Here is a 20,717-nt window from a genome sequence, read left to right on the forward strand (position 1 = left end):
ACGCATGGCTTACGGAGGAAAGATTCTTTTCCACTTCCCCATGGACAATAGGAGAAACAAAGAAGAACAAGAGCTATTTAGAAAAAGGAGAAAAACCTAGATGTATGTATATACTATATATGCATGTGCGTGTCTGCGAAATGTGACCAAATATATATATATATACATATATATATATATATATATATATATATATATATATATATATATATATATATATATATATATATATATATATCTGGCTGTATACACCAGCAGTTGATGTAGACGTAACTTAATATAAACATTGCCAGATGGACTATTATCATAAATTACGTCATTATGTGTCTTATTGCGATAAAATCAGTGCATTCAAATGTTCAAGAAATATCAAAGTATTTTACCCACAGTGCTATATTACCAACCAATCTGAAAAAAATACGCTGACTTTGCCTATGCCTGGGTATGGGGTGATTACTGCCCACAGGATGGGTATGGGGTGATTACTGCCCACAGGATGGGTATGGGGCGATTACTGCCCACAGGATGGGTATGGGGTACATAATAAAGATAATAAACTATTGCAGTTTTCCTGGTATTCTCTACAGAAGTGACTCTAATACTAGTTGATGTATCATCCGCAAGAAGGATAACACAAGGTACTATGTACTTTGTACTTATATCTCTATGTTATAAAAATGTTTATTACTACTCTTTGCGTTTTTTTTTTTTTGGCTAGAAAATTGTGAAACATTTTGTCTACTTTTCTTGTTTTACTTATTCATTATATTATATATGCTTGACTCTATGACCATATGACATATGCTTTAGCAAAGTCTGTGTAGACCGTGTCTGCAGTTTATCATTCTTCCAAAGAATCTGTAGTTTTGTCATAATGATCCAGTAGTTGTAAGAAGAACGATTTTTCTGCTCTAAACCCATGATAATTTGGGCGGTGCTGATCACGTTTACCATAAAATGTTTAACGTGGGGTTCTACCTTCACATAGCGCTTAGTTTTGATAATAATAATAATAATAATAATAATAATAATAATAATAATAATAATAATAATAATAATAATAATAAAAATAATAATAATAATAATAATAATAATAATAATAATAATAATAATAATAATAATGTCACCTTCTCAAAGATTTTTATGATGTGTGATGTTAGTGCCGCTGTCCTGTAGTTCTTGTCAGGTCTCACCTGCCTCCGGTGTGTTTAAAAACCTCTGGAATTTTGCTATGATTCAAGCTCTTCCAAAAATGTCGAAGTCATAATAGTAGTAATTTACATTTCCTTATGAATAGAGAGTTCCACGAGTCTGATTCCGGAGCTGCATGTGAGGTTATGCTTTCTACTTCCTCTCTCGAGTTCTAGAGGACTTGTGCTTGTCAAATATGATTTATAGAGTGGTGACAAGTAATGAAAAAACGTTCTGGATCCTCCATTCTCCTGTTGTTTGGTGGATTGCTGAACATTGATGCTTAACGATCTTTCAAGATTTCACTCATTACAAAATTATGCAACATAATCCTCAGAATGATGTTACTTTCAACGGTATGTTAACCTTGCATTAGTTTACTATATTCTTTATAAGTATTAGTTCTTTAGCCTAATGGATACAACTAAACATGTATACTTGTCTGTGCTTTTGTGAGATGAAGAACCTCACAGACTTTCCACATTTCAGAAATATCAGATCCATAACTAAAAGTGCCAGTAACACCAAGAAATGCCATCCCTCGTCGTCGGTGTATGTATCTCCTCTTAGCAGTGAGGCAATTCTTGTGGTGGTTATTAATTTGGAATTTGCGCATCTATAGAAATATTTAGAGATTTTTTCTGTTTTGAACGGCAGTTCGTTCCTTATGTTCTACTTCCGACTAGTATGAATATTTTTTTATTTCTCTTTTATATCAATATTCTCTCATTGTAAGTTATCTTTCATTAGTTGTAACATCTTATCATTTTTTTTAGCAGAGGAACTTATTTCATACAGACCGTGTACGCTACTGTATTCAGCTTTTCCATCTACTGGAGTGGGTTTATTTTCTGTACCACTGTTTCCCAGGGAAGGTCGGCTGTTTCCTGGGATCTTTACTTATGTTTCTGTGTTTAAACTTCAATTAGATTATGGTCTGAGGGATCGTTATGTCGCTGATCAGTTCCTCATTGATCGTGAAGATCAGGTCAAAAAATATTTAGCTATGTTAGGATCTTTTAGTTTAGGACAAATTTTTCCGAGGCTCAGTAACTCCCTGTTGTGTGTGGATTAGATTTTGCCACCGAAGTGGCTAGTTTATTGTGCACCCCATATTCATCCTGTGGAGGGTGGCACAAGAGCATATGGATACACAAAAGGCCTAGGAACTAGGCCCCAAAAGGGTTAACAGGTGTACATATGGATTTATATCTGCATATCTACAGTTCACTTATCTGTTACAAGCAAATTTAGGAAATTTGCTTAGTATCTTATTTTCATTAATAAGATACCTTGACATGCCACATAGGTTATTATACAGTCTATCTCTGTATTCCTCAATAAATGGACAATTAAGCACATAGTGTTCAAGACAGTGACCATATGGCTGATCACATAATTTGAATTTAGTTTGATCATCATCTGTGTGTCTCCCAAACTGCCAGAAGTACTTGTAACCAAGCCTAAGCCTGGGCACTACAACATCAGTCAGTCTGTTCACATTGCAAGTTCCTCCATAAACATACTTATCTACGTTCATGTTATCATAGTGCGTTATAGATCTACTCAGGCTTCTAACTGCATTCCTATAACAATCATTTTCATTATTTACTTCTCTCCTAATATTATTCCTAATGCTAGACACAGATATACCAAAGTTATATTCTACATTCTCCTTCTGGGTACTCTTCTTGGCTAACATATCAACTTTATCATGAAGGAGTAATATACTGTGTGGTGGGGTCAACAGCAATTGTACATTAATTCCTTTGTCCCGGATTTTTGAGCATCTATACCTGGCTTCTCCAATGAGCATGTTATTGGAGTCATTATATGAGTCAAGAGCCTTCAGTGATGACATAGAATCAGTAATGATGATAGAGTCAAGTTCAGTGTCATAAGTTAGCTTTAGTGCCATTAACATTGCAAACAATTCAGATTGCAGTATAGACGCCCAGTTGTTAATTCTTATTCCTAGTTCAACAAATTTATTATCGTTCTTAACTAGGGAGGTGGCAACAAGAGCAGATGCAGCCCTGCCAGAAGACTCCTGTTTAGATCCATCAGTGTATATAACTTGTGATAACTTATTACTACTAGCTAGTCGAGAAATTTCTTCTCGAGCAGTTGCTTTAACAAGTGATTTAAGGAAGGGATTACTAGCAATGAGCTTCTTGGGAGGGACTTGCAGGTATGTTATATTAAATGAACACATCTTCCATGGAGGGGTGAAATGCTCTTGTTGCCTACAGTGATAAAGTTCATGCAGGTTATAAAACTTAACGTAATTGCACGTTTTCACAATCCATTTAGATCTGTGTGTATTTACTTCTAGACATTTAGTAAGATCCATTGTGACAGTGTCTGGTTCATTTCTTAACATTCTAATACTGAGTACAGTGTTAATCTCAACAATCCTATTACTAATACTAGAAATGCAAAGCTCCTTTCTCATATTAAGAACCTTTGTAGATTTAGGACAACCAAGAATAATTCTGAGAGCTTCATTTTGCATTAACTCCAAGGGTCGGAGAGCACTTTCTCGAGCTAATATCAACATGGGAGCAGCATAATCATTTAAGGACCTAACATAGGTTATGTACATCATTCTCACGATTCTCACATTAGCATTATAGTTGGGGTTGTAGTCAGCAACAGTTTTGAGAGCATTTAGCTTATCTTTGCATTTCTTATTTAGCTGTGGTATAGTGGATTTGTTAAAGGGCACATCTACACCAAGATATCTGTAAGTTTTAACGTACCTAATGTTTTCACCCTGCAGATACATGGGTGGGGGATGTCGTTTGCTTGTTAATATCTTTGTTTTAGAGGGCTAGCCTGCTTCCAGGTATTATATCCTGTCGACCATCTTCCAAACACGTGACAGATTGAAATCTCTGAGGATAATATTTGGTGTAGAGTTTTCAGGATACTCAAATCAGTTGTGTATCTTCCTTAACTGTTCCCTGAATTCTTCAGTTCTTGCTGACGGTGGTTTATACGAAGGAATAATTACCAAACTCCTTTTCTCTACTTTTACTCCCAGAACTTCTGCACCTTCATTCGACGAGTTTCATAAGTGTCTACAACAACTGCATCAATATCTCACCGTCCAGAACATCTCTTATGTGTATTTTTTTAAACGCTTCTTACGGCTGCTTCTGTGAGGTGTCCATTGAAATAGTTAACTTTGTTATTTGTTGCCGATTTCAGCTCTTGTATGTTTACCAAAAAAATAAGGTGTCCTTTGGGATGTTTGGAATGAATGGATTATAAACTATGATTCCTTAATGTCATTTGACACATACCTTTGCAAAAATCCATGTATGCAACATTTTTAATTGCATATTATTCCATTGTCTGAAGGAATGATCTCCCTACTAGAGAGCCAGGATGGTCGGGTCTGTGGTGCTTGCAACTTTCTCATAAAACTGGTAATTTGCCTTTTATCATTAGTCTCTTAAGGACTTTATTTGATGTGTGAAGTTAGATGAATTAAAGAAGAGGGTTTTACTCTTGCTTTACTGCCTTTGTTAACTAGACGTGTGCCTCTGGAATATCACCGAAAATAAGATGGATGCCTTGTGGGCAACAGGTGGGCACGATAGGGAACAGGACGTCACAGTCATGTAAATGAGCTGATCAACAGAAAGATAAAAATAAAAGTTGAAAGCAAATCAAATGGCAAGAGAAAACGGGAAGGCCACGACAACGAGAGAAAGAACCATGTGAAGGAAGGTGGTGAGCGCCGGGAAGAGAGTAAGAGAGGGGGAGAGAGAGAGAGGGTGTGTTTGTGAGAGTGGGTGTGGCTCTCAGCGTGGAGCACGTGGAGAGGGCGGGGCAGGTGTCGTCACACCCCCCACCTCTCCCTCTGCGCCAACAGGTGTGAGGGCGGGGCCGGCCACGCCCAGCCTTCCACTCAGCTTCAGGTAGAGGAGGGGCAGGTGCAACACACCCACCAATGCTCTCCTTCAGCAACAGGTGAGAAGGAGAGGGCGTGAGAGAGGTGCTGGGGGGAGAAGAGGTGAGGCCATGCAGCGATCAGCTGAGCGGTGAGGGCGTGGCTAGAGGTGTGGTCCACGTGGAGGTTAAAGAGGATAGCGCGCTACACTGCCTCATGCAACCAGGTGACTGCTGCAACACGTGGCCTCAGGTGCTCTGATCACCCGCTGGTGTTTCCAGGTTCTGGAAAAATGTCTCTTGGAGAAGATCTAAGACATTTCTTGACTAAAAAAAAGAGAGTCATTTACATTGACATTTAAAGGTGACAAAAGAATTTTTTTTGGTCTGCTCACTGCTGAAGCAATAGTTGGCGTGCCGGGGGTGGGTATCAGTAATAAAGTAACCACTGGCGTGCCGGGGATGGGTATCAGTAATAAAGTAACCACTGGCGTGCCGGGGATGGGTATCAGTAATAAAGTAACCACTGGCGTGCCGGGGATGGGTATCAGTAATAAAGTAACCACTGGCGTGCCGGGGATGGGTATCAGTAATAAAGTAACCACTGGCGTGCCGGGGATGGGTATCAGTAATAAAGTAACCACTGGCGTGCCGGGGATGGGTATCAGTAATAAAGTAACCACTGGCGTGCCGGGGATGGGTATCAGTAATAAAGTAACCACTGGCGTGCCGGGGATGGGTATCAGTAATAAAGTAACCACTGGCGTGCCAGTGATGGGTTTTTACTCCATTAAGAAAATAACGCAAAACAATTTGTTTTGCTTCAAAAGACACACGTATAAGCACTAATTATATAGAACACTTTTTGACGTTCAGTTGTCCAGGATGAGACTTGTAAATGATCTTGACAGGGAGTAATAATGATCATGACAGGGAGTAATAATGATCATGACAGGGAGTAATAATGATCATGACAGGGAGTAATAATGATCATGACAGGGAGTAATAATGATCATGACAGGGAGTAATAATGATCATGACAGGGAGTAATAATGATCATGACAGGGAGTAATAATGATCATGACAGGGAGTAATAATGATCATGACAGGGAGTAATAATGATCATGACAGGGAGTAATAATGATCATGACAGGGAGTAATAATGATCATGACAGGGAGTAATAATGATCATGACAGGGAGTAATAATGATCATGACAGGGAGTAATAATGATCATGACAGGGAGTAATAATGATCATGACAGGGAGTAATAATGATCGTGACAGGGAGTAATAAAAATCATGACAGGGAGTAATAATGATCATGACAAGGAGTAATAATGATCATGACAAGGAGTAATAATGATCATGACAGGGAGTAAAAATGATCATGACAGATAGGAATAATGATCTTGACAGGGAGTAATAGATGACCTTGAGGAGGAAGTAAAAATGACCTTGACAAGGGGTAATAATGACCTTGACAAGAGTATATGAAATGTCCTTGACAGAAATATATATGACCTTGACAAGAGTATATATAATGACCTTGACAGGAAGTAACAATGACCATGTCTTGTTGTGACGGGGTGACTGACCTATACTGTCGTGCTGTGACGGGGTGACTGACCTATGCTGCCATGCTGTGAAGGGGTGACTGACCTATACTGTCGTGCTGTGACGGGGTGATTGACTTATACTGTCGTGCTGTGAGGGGTGACTGACCTATGCTGTCATGCTGTGACGGGGTGACTGACCTATACTGTCGTGCTGTGAGGGGTGACTGACCTATGCTGTCATGCTGTGAAGGGGTGACTGACCTATACTGTCGTGCTGTGAGGGGTGACTGACCTATGCTGTCATGCTGTGACGGGGTGATTGACCTATACTGTCGTGCTGTGAAGGGGTGACTGACCTATACTGTCGTGCTGTGAAGGGGTGACTGACCTATGCTGCCATGCTGTGACGGGGTGACTGACCTATACTGTCGTGCTGTGACGGGGTGACTGACCTATGCTGCCATGCTGTGACGGGGTGGCTGACCTATACTGTCGTGCTGTGAAGGGGTGACTGACCTATGCTGTCGTGCTGTGAAGGGGTGACTGACCTATACTGTCGTGCTGTGAACGGGTGACTGACCTATATTGTCGTGCTGTGAAGGAGTGACTGACCTATGCTGCCATGCTGTGACGGGGTGACTGACCTATACTGTCGTGCTGTGAAGGGGTGACTGAGCTATGCTGCCATGCTGTGACGGTGTGACTGACCTATGCTGTCATGCTGTGAAGGGGTGACTGACCTATACTGTCGTGCTGTGACGGGGTGACTGACCTATACTGTCGTGCTGTGAAGGGGTGACTGACCTATACTGTCGTGCTGTTAAGGGGTGCCTGACCTATGCTGTCATGCTGTGACGGGATGACTGACCTATACTGTCGTGCTGTGAAGGAGTGACTTACCTATGCTGCCATGCTGTGACGGGGTGACTGACCTATGCTGTCATGCTGTGAAGGGGTGACTGACCTATACTGTCGTGCTGTGAGGGGTGACTGACCTATGCTGTCATGCTGTGAAGGGGTGACTGACCTATGCTGCCATGCTGTGAAGGGGTGACTGACCTATACTGTCGTGCTGTGAGGGGTGACTGACCTATGCTGTCATGCTGTGACGGGGTGACTGACCTATACTGTCGTGCTGTGAGGGGTGACTGACCTATGCTGTCATACTGTGAAGGGGTGACTGACCTATACTGTCGTGCTGTGAGGGGTGACTGACCTATGCTGTCATGCTGTGACGGGGTGACTGACCTATACTGTCGTGCTGTGACGGGGTGACTGACCTATACTGTCGTGCTGTGAAGGGGTGACTGACCTATGCTGCCATGCTGTGACGGGGTGACTGACCTATACTGTCGTGCTGTGACGGGGTGACTGACCTATGCTGCCATGCTGTGACGGGGTGACTGACCTATACTGTCGTGCTGTGACGGGGTGACTGACCTATACTGTCGTGCTGTGAAGGGGTGACTGACCTATACTGTCGTGCTGTGAAGGAGTGACTGACCTATGCTGCCATGCTGTGACGGGGTGACTGACCTATACTGTCGTGCTGTGAAGGGGTGACTGACCTATACTGTCGTGCTGTGAAGGGGTGACTGACCTATACTGTCGTGCTGTGAAGGGGTGACTAACCTATACTGTCGTGCTGTGAAGGAGTGACTGACCTATGCTGCCATGCTGTGACGGGGTGACTGACCTATACTGTCGTGCTGTGAAGGGGTGACTGAGCTATGCTGCCATGATGTGACGGTGTGACTGACCTATGCTGTCATGCTGTGAAGGGGTGACTGACCTATACTGTCGTGCTGTGACGGGGTGACTGACCTATACTGTCGTGCTGTTAAGGGGTGCCTGACCTATGCTGTCATGCTGTGACGGGATGACTGACCTATACTGTCGTGCTGTGAAGGAGTGACTGACCTATGCTGCCATGCTGTGACGGGGTGACTGACCTATGCTGTCATGCTGTGAAGGGGTGACTGACCTATACTGTCGTGCTGTGAGGGGTGACTGACCTATGCTGTCATGCTGTGACGGGATGACTGACCTATACTGTCGTGCTGTGAAGGAGTGACTGACCTATGCTGCCATGCTGTGACGGGGTGACTGACCTATACTGTCGTGCTGTGAAGGGGTGACTGAGCTATGCTGCCATGCTGTGACGGGGTGACTGACCTATGCTGTCATGCTGTGAGGGGGTGACTGACCTATACTGTCGTGCTGTGACGGGGTGACTGACCTATACTGTCGTGCTGTGAGGGGTGCCTGACCTATGCTGTCATGCTGTGACGGGATGACTGACCTATACTGTCGTGCTGTGAAGGAGTGACTGACCTATGCTGCCATGCTGTGACGGGGTGACTGACCTATACTGTCGTGCTGTGAAGGGGTGACTGAGCTATGCTGCCATGCTGTGACGGGGTGATTGACCTATGCTGTCATGCTGTGAAGGGGTGACTGACCTATACTGTCGTGCTGTGACGGGGTGACTGACCTATATTGTCGTGCTGTTAAGGGGTGCCTGACCTATGCTGTAATGCTGTGACGGGATGACTGACCTATACTGTCGTGCTGTGAATGAGTGACTGACCTATGCTGCCATGCTGTGACGGGGTGACTGACCTATGCTGTCATGCTGTGAGGGGGTGACTGACTTATACTGTCGTGCTGAGGGGTGACTAACCGATGCTGTCATGCTGTGAAGGGGTGACTGACCTATACTGTCGTGCTGTGAGGGGTGACTGACCTATGCTGTCATACTGTGACGGGGTGACAGACCTATACTGTCGTGCTGAGGGGTGACTGACCTATGCTGTCATGCTGTGAAGAGGGGACTCACCTATACTGTCGTGCTGTGAGAGGTGACTGACCTATGCTGTCATGCTGTGACGGGGTGACTGACTTATACTGTCGTGCTGTGAAGGGTGACTGACCTATGCTGCCATGCTGTGACGGGATGACTGGCCTATATTGTCGTGCTGTGAAGGGGTGACTGACCTATGCTGACATGCTCTGACGGGGTGACTGACCTATACTGTCGTGCTGTGAAGGGGTGACTGACCAATGCTGCCATTCTGTGACGGGGTGACTGACCTATACTCTCGTGCTGCGAGGGGTAACTGACCTATGCTGTCATGCTTTGAAGGTGTGACTGACCTATGCTGTCATGCTGTGAGGGGGTGACTGACTTATACTGTCGTGCTGAGGGGTGACTAACCGATGCTGTCATGCTGTGAAGGGGTGACTGACCTATACTGTCGTGCTGTGAGGGGTGACTGACCTATGCTGTCATACTGTGACGGGGTGACAGACCTATACTGTCGTGCTGAGGGGTGACTGACCTATGCTGTCATGCTGTGAAGAGGGGACTCACCTATACTGTCGTGCTGTGAGAGGTGACTGACCTATGCTGTCATGCTGTGACGGGGTGACTGACTTATACTGTCGTGCTGTGAAGGGTGACTGACTTATGCTGCCATGCTGTGACGGGTTGACTGGCCTATATTGTCGTGCTGTGAAGGGGTGACTGACCTATGCTGACATGCTCTGACGGGGTGACTGACCTATACTGTCGTGCTGTGAAGGGGTGACTGACCAATGCTGCCATTCTGTGACGGGGTGACTGACCTATACTCTCGTGCTGCGAGGGGTAACTGACCTATGCTGTCATGCTTTGAAGGTGTGACTGACCTATGCTGTCATGCTGTGACGGGGTGACTGACCTATACTGTCGTGCTGTGAGGGGTGACTGACCTATGCTGTCATGCTGTGAAGGGGTACTGACCTATACTGTCGTGCTGTAAGGGGTGACTGACCTATGCTGTCATGCTGTGAAGAGGCGACTGACCTATGCTGTGGTGCTGTGAGGGGTGACTGATTTATACTGTCGTGCTGTGAGGGATGACTGACCTATGCTGTCATGCTGTGAAGGGGTGACTCACCTATACTGTCGTGCTGTGAGGGGTGACTGACCTATGCTGTCATGCTGTGAAGGGGTGACTGACCTGCGCTGTCATGCTGTGAAGGGGTGACTGACCTATGCTGTCATGCTGTGACGGGGTGACTGACCTATACTGTCGTGCTGTGAGGGGTGACTGACCTATGTTGTCATGCTGTGACGGGGTGACTCACCTATACTGTCGTGCTGTGAGGGTGACTGACCTATGCTGTCATGCTGTGAAGGGGTGACTGACCTATACTGTCGTGCTGTAAGGGGTGACTGACCTATGCTGTCATGCTGTGAAGAGGCGACTGACCTATGCTGTGGTGCTGTGAGGGGTGACTGATTTATACTGTCGTGCTGTGAGGGATGACTGACCTATGCTGTCATGCTGTGAAGGGGTGACTCACCTATACTGTCGTGCTGTGAGGGGTGACTGACCTATGCTGTCATGCTGTGAAGGGGTGACTGACCTATGCTGTCATGCTGTGACGGGGTGACTGACCTATACTGTCGTGCTGTGAGGGGTGACTGACCTATGTTGTCATGCTGTGACGGGGTGACTCACCTATACTGTCGTGCTGTGAGGGTGACTGACCTATGCTGTCATGCTGTGAAGGGGTGACTCACCTATACTGTCGTGCTGTGAGGGGTGACTGACCTATGCTGTCATGCTGTGAAGGGGTGACTGACCTACGCTGTCATGCTGTGAAGGGTTGACTGACCTATGCTGTCATGCTGTGAAGGGGTGACTGACCTATTCTGTCATGCTGTGACGGGGTGACTGACCTATACTGTCGTGCTGTGACGGGGTGACTGACCTATGCTGTCATGCTGTGAAGGGGTGACTGACCTATGCTGTCGTGCTGTGAATCGGTGGCTGACCTATGCTGTCTTGCTGTGAGGGGTGATTGGCCTATACTGTCATGCTGTGTGGGGTGACTGACCTATGCTGTCGTGCTGTGAAGGGGTGACTGACCTATACTGTCGTGCTGTGAGGGGTAACTGATCTATACTGTCGTGCTGTGAGGGGTGACTGACCTATGCTGTCATGCTGTGAAAGTTTGACTGACCTATACTGTCGTGATGTGAGGGGTGACTGACCTATGCTGCCATGCTGTGACGGGATGACTGGCCTATATTGTCGTGCTGTGAAGGGGTGACTGACCTATGCTGACATGCTCTGACGGGGTGACTGACCTATACTGTCGTGCTGTGAAGGGGTGACTGACCAATGCTGCCATTCTGTGACGGGGTGACTGACCTATACTCTCGTGCTGCGAGGGGTAACTGACCTATGCTGTCATGCTTTGAAGGTGTGACTGACCTATGCTGTCATGCTGTGACGGGGTGACTGACCTATACTGTCGTGCTGTGAGGGGTGACTGACCTATGCTGTCATGCTGTGAAGGGGTGACTGACCTATACTGTCGTGCTGTAAGGGGTGACTGACCTATGCTGTCATGCTGTGAAGAGGCGACTGACCTATGCTGTGGTGCTGTGAGGGGTGACTGATTTATACTGTCGTGCTGTGAGGGATGACTGACCTATGCTGTCATGCTGTGAAGGGGTGACTCACCTATACTGTCGTGCTGTGAGGGGTGACTGACCTATGCTGTCATGCTGTGAAGGGGTGACTGACCTGCGCTGTCATGCTGTGAAGGGGTGACTGACCTATGCTGTCATGCTGTGACGGGGTGACTGACCTATACTGTCGTGCTGTGAGGGGTGACTGACCTATGTTGTCATGCTGTGACGGGGTGACTCACCTATACTGTCGTGCTGTGAGGGTGACTGACCTATGCTGTCATGCTGTGAAGGGGTGACTGACCTATACTGTCGTGCTGTAAGGGGTGACTGACCTATGCTGTCATGCTGTGAAGAGGCGACTGACCTATGCTGTGGTGCTGTGAGGGGTGACTGATTTATACTGTCGTGCTGTGAGGGATGACTGACCTATGCTGTCATGCTGTGAAGGGGTGACTCACCTATACTGTCGTGCTGTGAGGGGTGACTGACCTATGCTGTCATGCTGTGAAGGGGTGACTGACCTGCGCTGTCATGCTGTGAAGGGGTGACTGACCTATGCTGTCATGCTGTGACGGGGTGACTGACCTATACTGTCGTGCTGTGAGGGGTGACTGACCTATGTTGTCATGCTGTGACGGGGTGACTCACCTATACTGTCGTGCTGTGAGGGTGACTGACCTATGCTGTCATGCTGTGAAGGGGTGACTCACCTATACTGTCGTGCTGTGAGGGGTGACTGACCTATGCTGTCATGCTGTGAAGGGGTGACTGACCTACGCTGTCATGCTGTGAAGGGTTGACTGACCTATGCTGTCATGCTGTGAAGGGGTGACTGACCTATTCTGTCATGCTGTGACGGGGTGACTGACCTATACTGTCGTGCTGTGACGGGGTGACTGACCTATGCTGTCATGCTGTGAAGGGGTGACTGACCTATGCTGTCGTGCTGTGAATCGGTGGCTGACCTATGCTGTCTTGCTGTGAGGGGTGATTGGCCTATACTGTCATGCTGTGTGGGGTGACTGACCTATGCTGTCGTGCTGTGAAGGGGTGACTGACCTATACTGTCGTGCTGTGAGGGGTAACTGATCTATACTGTCGTGCTGTGAGGGGTGACTGACCTATGCTGTCATGCTGTGAAAGTTTGACTGACCTATACTGTCGTGATGTGAGGGGTGACTGACCTATGCTGTCGTGCTGTGAAGAGGTGATTGACCTATGCTGTCATGCTGTAAAGGAGTGACTGACCTATGCTGTTGTGGCACACAAAGAGTATGTTACAATTTATTCCATATATGTCACACTCCCATATAGGTTGCCTCCCAACTAGTGAACAGGGTGCTAAGGGTTTAAAAATCAGTACCTTGGCTCATTGACCACTCACAGGCAAGCCCGCCAAAGCTGAAGCAACGTGGTTCACTTGCGGTAAGCATTGGCAGACTTGCCTATCTGCTGGTTGAGTACAGTACACTCTCTCTGGCTTCTGCTTTGCGTTCTGTCACCGTCGTGCACACTTATTATTATTCTATCTGTACACAGTGTGCATATTTGTATATAGTAGGCGAAAGCAAAATATACATTATAGTCTACTGCTGAGTTTGTTTGCTCCAATTCCCATTACAAACAGGTCTCACAGGCCATTCTTTACCTGTGTTTGTAATAGCTGTCATGCTGTGAAAGGGTGACTGACCTATGCTGGCTAGGAGAGCCATAGTGAAGCGTTTGGTCATGTTGCAGCAGGGACAGTCAGGAGGCAGGTAATGGTCGATCCGTCGAAGCGGTGGCTTGACCCTCTCGTACTCCTCGTCGAAAGTGCCATCCCTGCCGGAGGAAGGAAGGGTGAGTACCAAGGGGAAAGCAAAGTGTGGGAAATCTTGTTTGATTCTCAGATAAATTGTTAAAATCCTTCACCCATTTGGGGGAGAGGGGGAGGGGGATTCGTGCAGCTACCAACTAAGGGGGGGGGGGACCACAGTTCTGTATACACTCTTAATTGTAAGACTTAACCTAGTAACAACTCCCTATGTTAGGTAAAGGGACACAAGTGCAACTAATGTGACATTTTATTGTGGCAACGTTTCGCTCTCCATGAGCTTTATCTAGCATTTTTATATTTATATGAGATAGATTTAAGTATGTATATTGTGATACTGGGGGAATGTTGAGGTGCTGTGCCTTTGCATAACAAATGGTGGACTGACTCACGCGACGTTCTGTCGTGTCTTGGGAAGGACTCAAAGTACTGCTGGCGCTCTGTTTCCACTGATACAATTTCACATGTACTGTCGATCTTGTGACTTAAAACTCCTGTATTTTTTGTGACCGCAGCTTATGTCTATATTTGTAAGCTTTGTCATTTTTAATCACATTATTGACATTGCCACTACTAGGACTAGTAGTCACCCTGATCTCGTTCGGATTCATCAGAAAACACTTCTTCACTCTCACGAACACTGCTTCACTCTCATGAACACTTAATTTCGTGTCACCACTGTGCCGTGTGGGAATTTACTGGATTTGTGACTTAGTCTCCGTCACGAATTTAGGTCCTTTTCAAAGGCCTTCAGTACCCGGCTGTGTATTGAACTGACTTTTAACACACAATGAAAGAGCGGGAAAGTAAGAATAAAGAATATGCAAAAGGATAATTTTGGTATAATTCATATTTCCACCACCAGAAAATATGTACAACCTTAATACACTACGTGAAAAGTTTAGGCACAAGTTAAACTTAATAGTGAATAGAATTCTGGAGTATGAGAAGACTCGCTGTTATAGCTACATCATACCTGTTAAGAAAGAGAGAACTGTTATAAAGTAAGACAGCCAGAGGCACAAGAGGGTTTGTCAGTCTGAGGTGTTCCTAAAAGGGAGGTAACCTCCTTCTAGTCGTCAACCCTCCTGAAGCGTGAGACTGTCAGAGAGCCTAATTACCCATGCCACGCCCGGATGGTTGACACATCCTGGAAGACAATGACCAACTGTGCTCCTAACTGGCCAAGGGGACATGGTGCATGTCAAATACTGACCAAAAGCTCCGTAACAGAGCTGAATCAGTACCTGCATCTGCTAAGAAGACTCAGTTTTGTACTGCATGCGTCCATCCTGTGCGGACCGTGTGCTTGCGTGAAGTACACTGCACTGGAATTCACTTAGGCACTGGACCCACTTTTTACACTGGTCTGAACTTGGTTGTAGAAAGAGGTTAGCTGCTGCATACTAGATAACGAGGGGATTCGGTATTTGTCCAGCTTTATCTGGGGCCTAGTTCCTAGGCCTTTTGTGTATCCACATGCTCTCGCGCTACCGTCCACAGGATGGATATGGGGTGCACAATAAACTAGCCACTTCGGTGGCAAAATCTAAAAAAAAAAAAAAAATCCAGCTTTATAGACTTACTAATTACACAGGTATGTTGACTCACCCTATTCTAGGAGTGAAAAATAGTATGGTGATACCGACAAGATATGGAAAAAGACATTTATAAACAGTTCAGAACATTTATTAGAGGAAACATTTCGCCACGAATGACTAAAGAAGCCACTCATACATATGTCTTTTTCTTTTTCTAGGAGCGAATGGACCGCTTCTCTGATTGTTCTTGTTGATGTTTACACTCTTTATACTGTAGACATAGTCTTCAGCCATTCGTATCTACACACATATACTGTGTAGACCAGAGGTCGTCTTCCAGTGAGCTGCACACCTTGGTACACATATGTGTCTTTAAATCACGTACTGTTTCATATATCTACTCTATTCTGTAACAATTTTTTTCTCATGCACTCTCAAAATACATTTGTTCAAAATATTGTTACTCATTAAAAATAGGTGTGTTTTAAACACTTCTGATTTACCTTCACCGGTGACCAGAAATCAAATTTTCGATTTACACCGTGAGATGACTTACCCCTCAACAAGTTCTGCCTTGGAGACAGAAGTAGTAAGTCACATTGTTTAACTTTATTAAATTTTGTGAATAATTTTCCTGAGTGAATTGTTTGCTACGTATCCCAGAAGGGGATCATTAATTAAGAGGTTGCCTGAATATTTCATACTCTGTTTTTTCTTCAAACTTTTCAGTTTTCTCTCACAGCTCGAGAATGCCTCGTCCAATCGACTTTTAAATTTCCAACTCTTGTATACAGTCAAAACAAAGTCATAGAACAAATGACATGTGAATGTTTCCAGTGACCAAAGATTCTGAGACCATTCGCAGCATCCTGGAATGGCTGGAATAATTTCCAGGATGGAGGTTTTATGTGCAAAATAATGTCGATTTTTTATCCCCGTTAAATCACGTTAAATAAATGTCATGTTGAAAATTGTATAAAATATCGAAAAGTTGATGATTAAGATACATGTGTAACAGTTAGATATCTTTGTTTTTGAAACGTTTCGCCTACACATTAGGCTTCTTCAGTCAAATACAATGGCAGCTGGTGTAGTGGTAAAATGAAGGTGATGTACTCAGTCCAACAATTATGGAGACAAAATATGTAAGGTGGTCAGTCCCTCAGCCTGGAGAAGACTTCAGCTCCATAACTATATCGTTCCAGACCAAGAACCTGACCACACGCCAGCCACACCACAACCACAAGCCAGCCACACCACAACTACACGCCAGCCACACCACAACCACACGCCAGCCACACCACAATCACAACACAGTCACACCACAACCATACGCCAGCCACACCACAACTACACGCCAGCCACACCACAACCACACGCCAGCCACACCACATTCACAACACAGCCACACCACAACCACACGCCATCCACACCACAATCCCATCACAGCCACACCACAACCACATGCCAGCCACACGGCAATCACAACGCATCGACACCACAACCACAAGTTTGCAAGTCACTTCACAATCACAACACAGCCTCACCACAACCACATGCCAGCCACACCACAACCACATGCTAGCCACTCATAATCACAACAGAGCCAACAAGACTAGAAAACACACTTGACCCTATCTTCACAAATAATGAGGACCTGATAAGAGACATAAGAATATCAAAAACAACTAATTCCGATCACAACCTAATCGAAGTCCAGACGTACATGTAAAGGGGTCCTGATCAGCAGAATGCATGTACCTGTGAAGGTGTCTTCGCAAAATACAACTTCAACAACAAGAACATCAACTGGGACCAGGTAAACCATGTCCTAAACGAAACATGTTGGGAAGATGTCTGACTCAGAGACAACAGGAAATGGTGAAATATTGTAGTACGACTCTGTGTTTGTGAACCACTAATCGGTCGGGGATCGACGCCCCAAATGATTTCTTCATGAATGACCTAAAAACTCCATAAATGTATCCAGATTTCCGACTTACCTAACCCGCAGATTTCGAAACCATTGAAACCCTTTTCCTCCCCCCGGCCCGACTCTGGAACTCTTTTTCATTAAAACCAAAAACCCCTCTCATTTTGCTCTAAAACATTGGAGGGGGGCTTGGACATGGGTGAAATTCACAGTCAAAAACCGGTTACCCCCACTCCAAAAGGGGGACAAGCTTAAACAAGAACTATAGACCAATAGCTCTGACGTCACATCAAAAAAATCTTTAAAAAGAGTGCTAAAAGGGGTTAAATCACCGGGTTCCCCAAAAATCTCCCAAACCCCGGCACATGGGTTCAGGGCGGGCCCTCCCCTCTCACAACTACTGGATTACTTGATGGCCTTGGATGCCTGGAAAAAAATAAAACAGATGTAATATACACGACTTTGCAAAAAATTTGACAAATGCGTCATGGTGTAATAGCCCAAAAATACGTCTAAAGGAATAACTGGGGAAAATGGGAGATGGATCTTCAACCCCAACAAATCGAAAACAAAGGTAGTGGGCAACAGAGTTTCGGGGCTGCCATGTGAAGGCTCTGTTCCACAACAGTACTGCCCCCTCTTATTCCTTTCCTCTATCAGATATGACGAGATATATACCCGCACCTTATCATCCTTTTCGGATGATACTGGGGTCTGAGGCTGTCATCTGCTGGGATTAACCCCCAAAAGGATATAAACAAAAGGGGTTTTTCCCGTGGGGAACGTAAACAATATGATTTCTGAGGACAAATTCCAACTACTCCCTTATGGAAAACTGGAGAGATAATAACTAGAACAATATACTACTGACTCGGCCATACAATAGAGAGGGAAAAAAAATGGGGCCTGGGAGTAGTAATGTCAGGGTCTCACTTTCAAAAATCCAAAGGGGCCCCGATGCGTCAAAAAAAATGATGGATGGATTGGGAACTTTCAAAAAGGATGCCAAGCCAATATGATCCTTTTCAAATCCTTTTCTCTCTATGGAATACTGCCATTAACATCTCCTTTCCGCAGGGGAAATCGCAGATCTAGAAAAGTTACAAGTCCTTTACTGCAATAAGTTCTGTCAATCCTTAACCTGAAACCTTGGGGCCCGGCTTGTACTCGTTAACCGGGGGAGAGATATATCATAATCTACACTTGGGAAAGCTTGGAAGAAAGGGCCCAAATCTGCCAAAATCACTCCCTACGAAAAATAAAAAACTGGGCAGGCGATGCTGCCCCCCAAAAAAAAGTAGGGCCCTTGGTAACCCTGGGAAAAACCCAAGTGTCCGGGGCAAAACTGTTTAACAACCTCCCCTCAAGCATTGAAATTTCCCAAAAAACCCCGGCTGCCTTAAGAAAGCTGGCAGATACCTAAAAGTAGTGCGGATCAGCCGGGGTGTGGCTCTCGTTGGACCGTGCGGCCAGCATAACACCCCATTTATCAGGCCCCATCCATCGGGGCCTGGTCTGGGAGGGCCAGGGGCTTGATCCCCGATAACCTCAGGTAACCTCAGGTAACTCCACAACCCACCCCCCCATTTCCGCCCACCACAACCACCGCCACCCCACAATCACATCCCGTCCCCCCCAAAAAAAACCACTCATAATCCACACGCCACACCACAACCAAAGTCCATCAAATCCCCGCCCCCAAAACCAAATCCAGCCACCCCACCCAACACAGCCCACCACAATCATGCCCAACCACACCAACCCCCCAAAATAAGTCTCCGCCCCTGTTTCTTGGCTGTTTCAGGGGACTGAAAAAATTAGGGGGGTGAACTGGAATGACCTGACAAAGGGTCAGGTAGGGGGGATGGTTGCCGATATATCTTTCAGGGCATAGTTCAGCTGCCAGTCAAATTATTTTCCCCAAATGGGAAATCAGATCAAACAAAATGATCCTAAATGGATAACAATAATTAAAATATCTGATTGGTCAAAGAGAGGGCATATATGGCAAATAAAAGGGGGGGGCAATTGAAAATCGATATATTCAGTTAAAGAGAAAAAAAAAGGGAAAATTAAAAAAGAAAAAAGTTATGGGGAAAAAGTTGAAAGAGAATCAGACAAACCCCAAAAAGGATTCTTTCAGGTATCAAGAAAGATGGGGGACAAGATGGCCCCTCAAATTTCCCTCGGTCAGCTCACTGGTGATAAAAAATGTGAGAATTTTAAACATACTTCCTCTCAGTTTTTCCGGGAGGATACCAGCGATATTCATTTGATAAATTATGAGAACAGGACGATAATAAATTTACTATTGGGCCCCAAAGTGACATGGCCCTTAGGCAAATAATAAATTAAAAACCCTAACCCCCCGGGCCCCCTGATGAACTGTATGAAAGGGGTTCAAAGGAATGAAAAGGGGTCTTGCACCCTTTTTAATCTTTTAAACATATCACTAAAACTGGCATGGTCCCAGAAAAGTGGAAAATGGTTGATCCTACAAAACAGGTAAGGTCCTTAGCTTCGAACTATAGACCAATAACCCCTCCTCCATATGAAAATTTAGAATCAATAATTGCCGGGCAGTTCTACCCCCCCAAAAGCATAAATTAATCAACGAATCTCAGCATGGTTTTACAAAGGGCGTTCCTGCCTTACAGTTTTAACCACAAAGGGTATTTGAGGGTAGATCAGGTAATGAATATGATTTGTTTTGGACTTCATGGGGGCTTTGACGGGTCCCATAAAGGACTATTGGGAAAATTTAAAAGACATAAATAGGGGGAAAAATTTTTTTCCTGGATGAGATGGTTACAAAATGGACAGAGGTTTATAAATGGGGAGAAATCAATGGGAAGTGCCCGACGGTGTTCCCCGGGGTCAGTGTTGGGCCCCTGCTGTTCAATCTACATAAACGACATAAAGAGGGCATAAACGACATCCCAGGGGTTCCGATGACACCTATCAATTCATTCCCGACGAGGACATTCAGGGACTCAGGAAGATTTGAAAAGACTGATGCAGTGGTCGGAGGTGGCGGATCGTTTTAAAATAACAAATGCAAAGTTCTGTGGACGGACAATAACATCCCCTATAAATAAATTGTAGATCTTAATTTCGGATTGCGAAAGTTTGGAGTTTGGTTGAGTGATCTAAAAAAGACAACAGTGCATAAGTGTTCCCCAAAAAAGCTAATGAATCCTTGGGTTCATATCGAAGCATAAATATAGGGTCCCAGGGTTCTTCAATCTAATCCCTGTTACCCCATTTAGATTATGCTGCACAGTTTGTCACCATTACAGAATGGATATAAAT

The 20,717-nt window shown here is 45.0% G+C and overlaps 1 protein-coding gene across 1 annotated transcript in view; it reads right to left on the minus strand.

Moving 5' to 3' along the window:
* The window catches only part of VGlut (Vesicular glutamate transporter), a 216,086-nt gene that overhangs the window by 111,869 nt on the left and 83,500 nt on the right, over nt 1-20,717 (minus strand). Inside the window, exon 2 of the mRNA XM_070089687.1 lies at nt 13,809-13,939. Within this exon, the coding sequence (XP_069945788.1) occupies nt 13,809-13,939 (131 nt within the window). The remainder of the gene's footprint in view (nt 1-13,808; nt 13,940-20,717) is intronic.

Source organism: Cherax quadricarinatus, chromosome 2, assembly GCF_038502225.1.
Source record: "Cherax quadricarinatus isolate ZL_2023a chromosome 2, ASM3850222v1, whole genome shotgun sequence".
NCBI lineage: Eukaryota > Metazoa > Arthropoda > Malacostraca > Decapoda > Parastacidae > Cherax > Cherax quadricarinatus.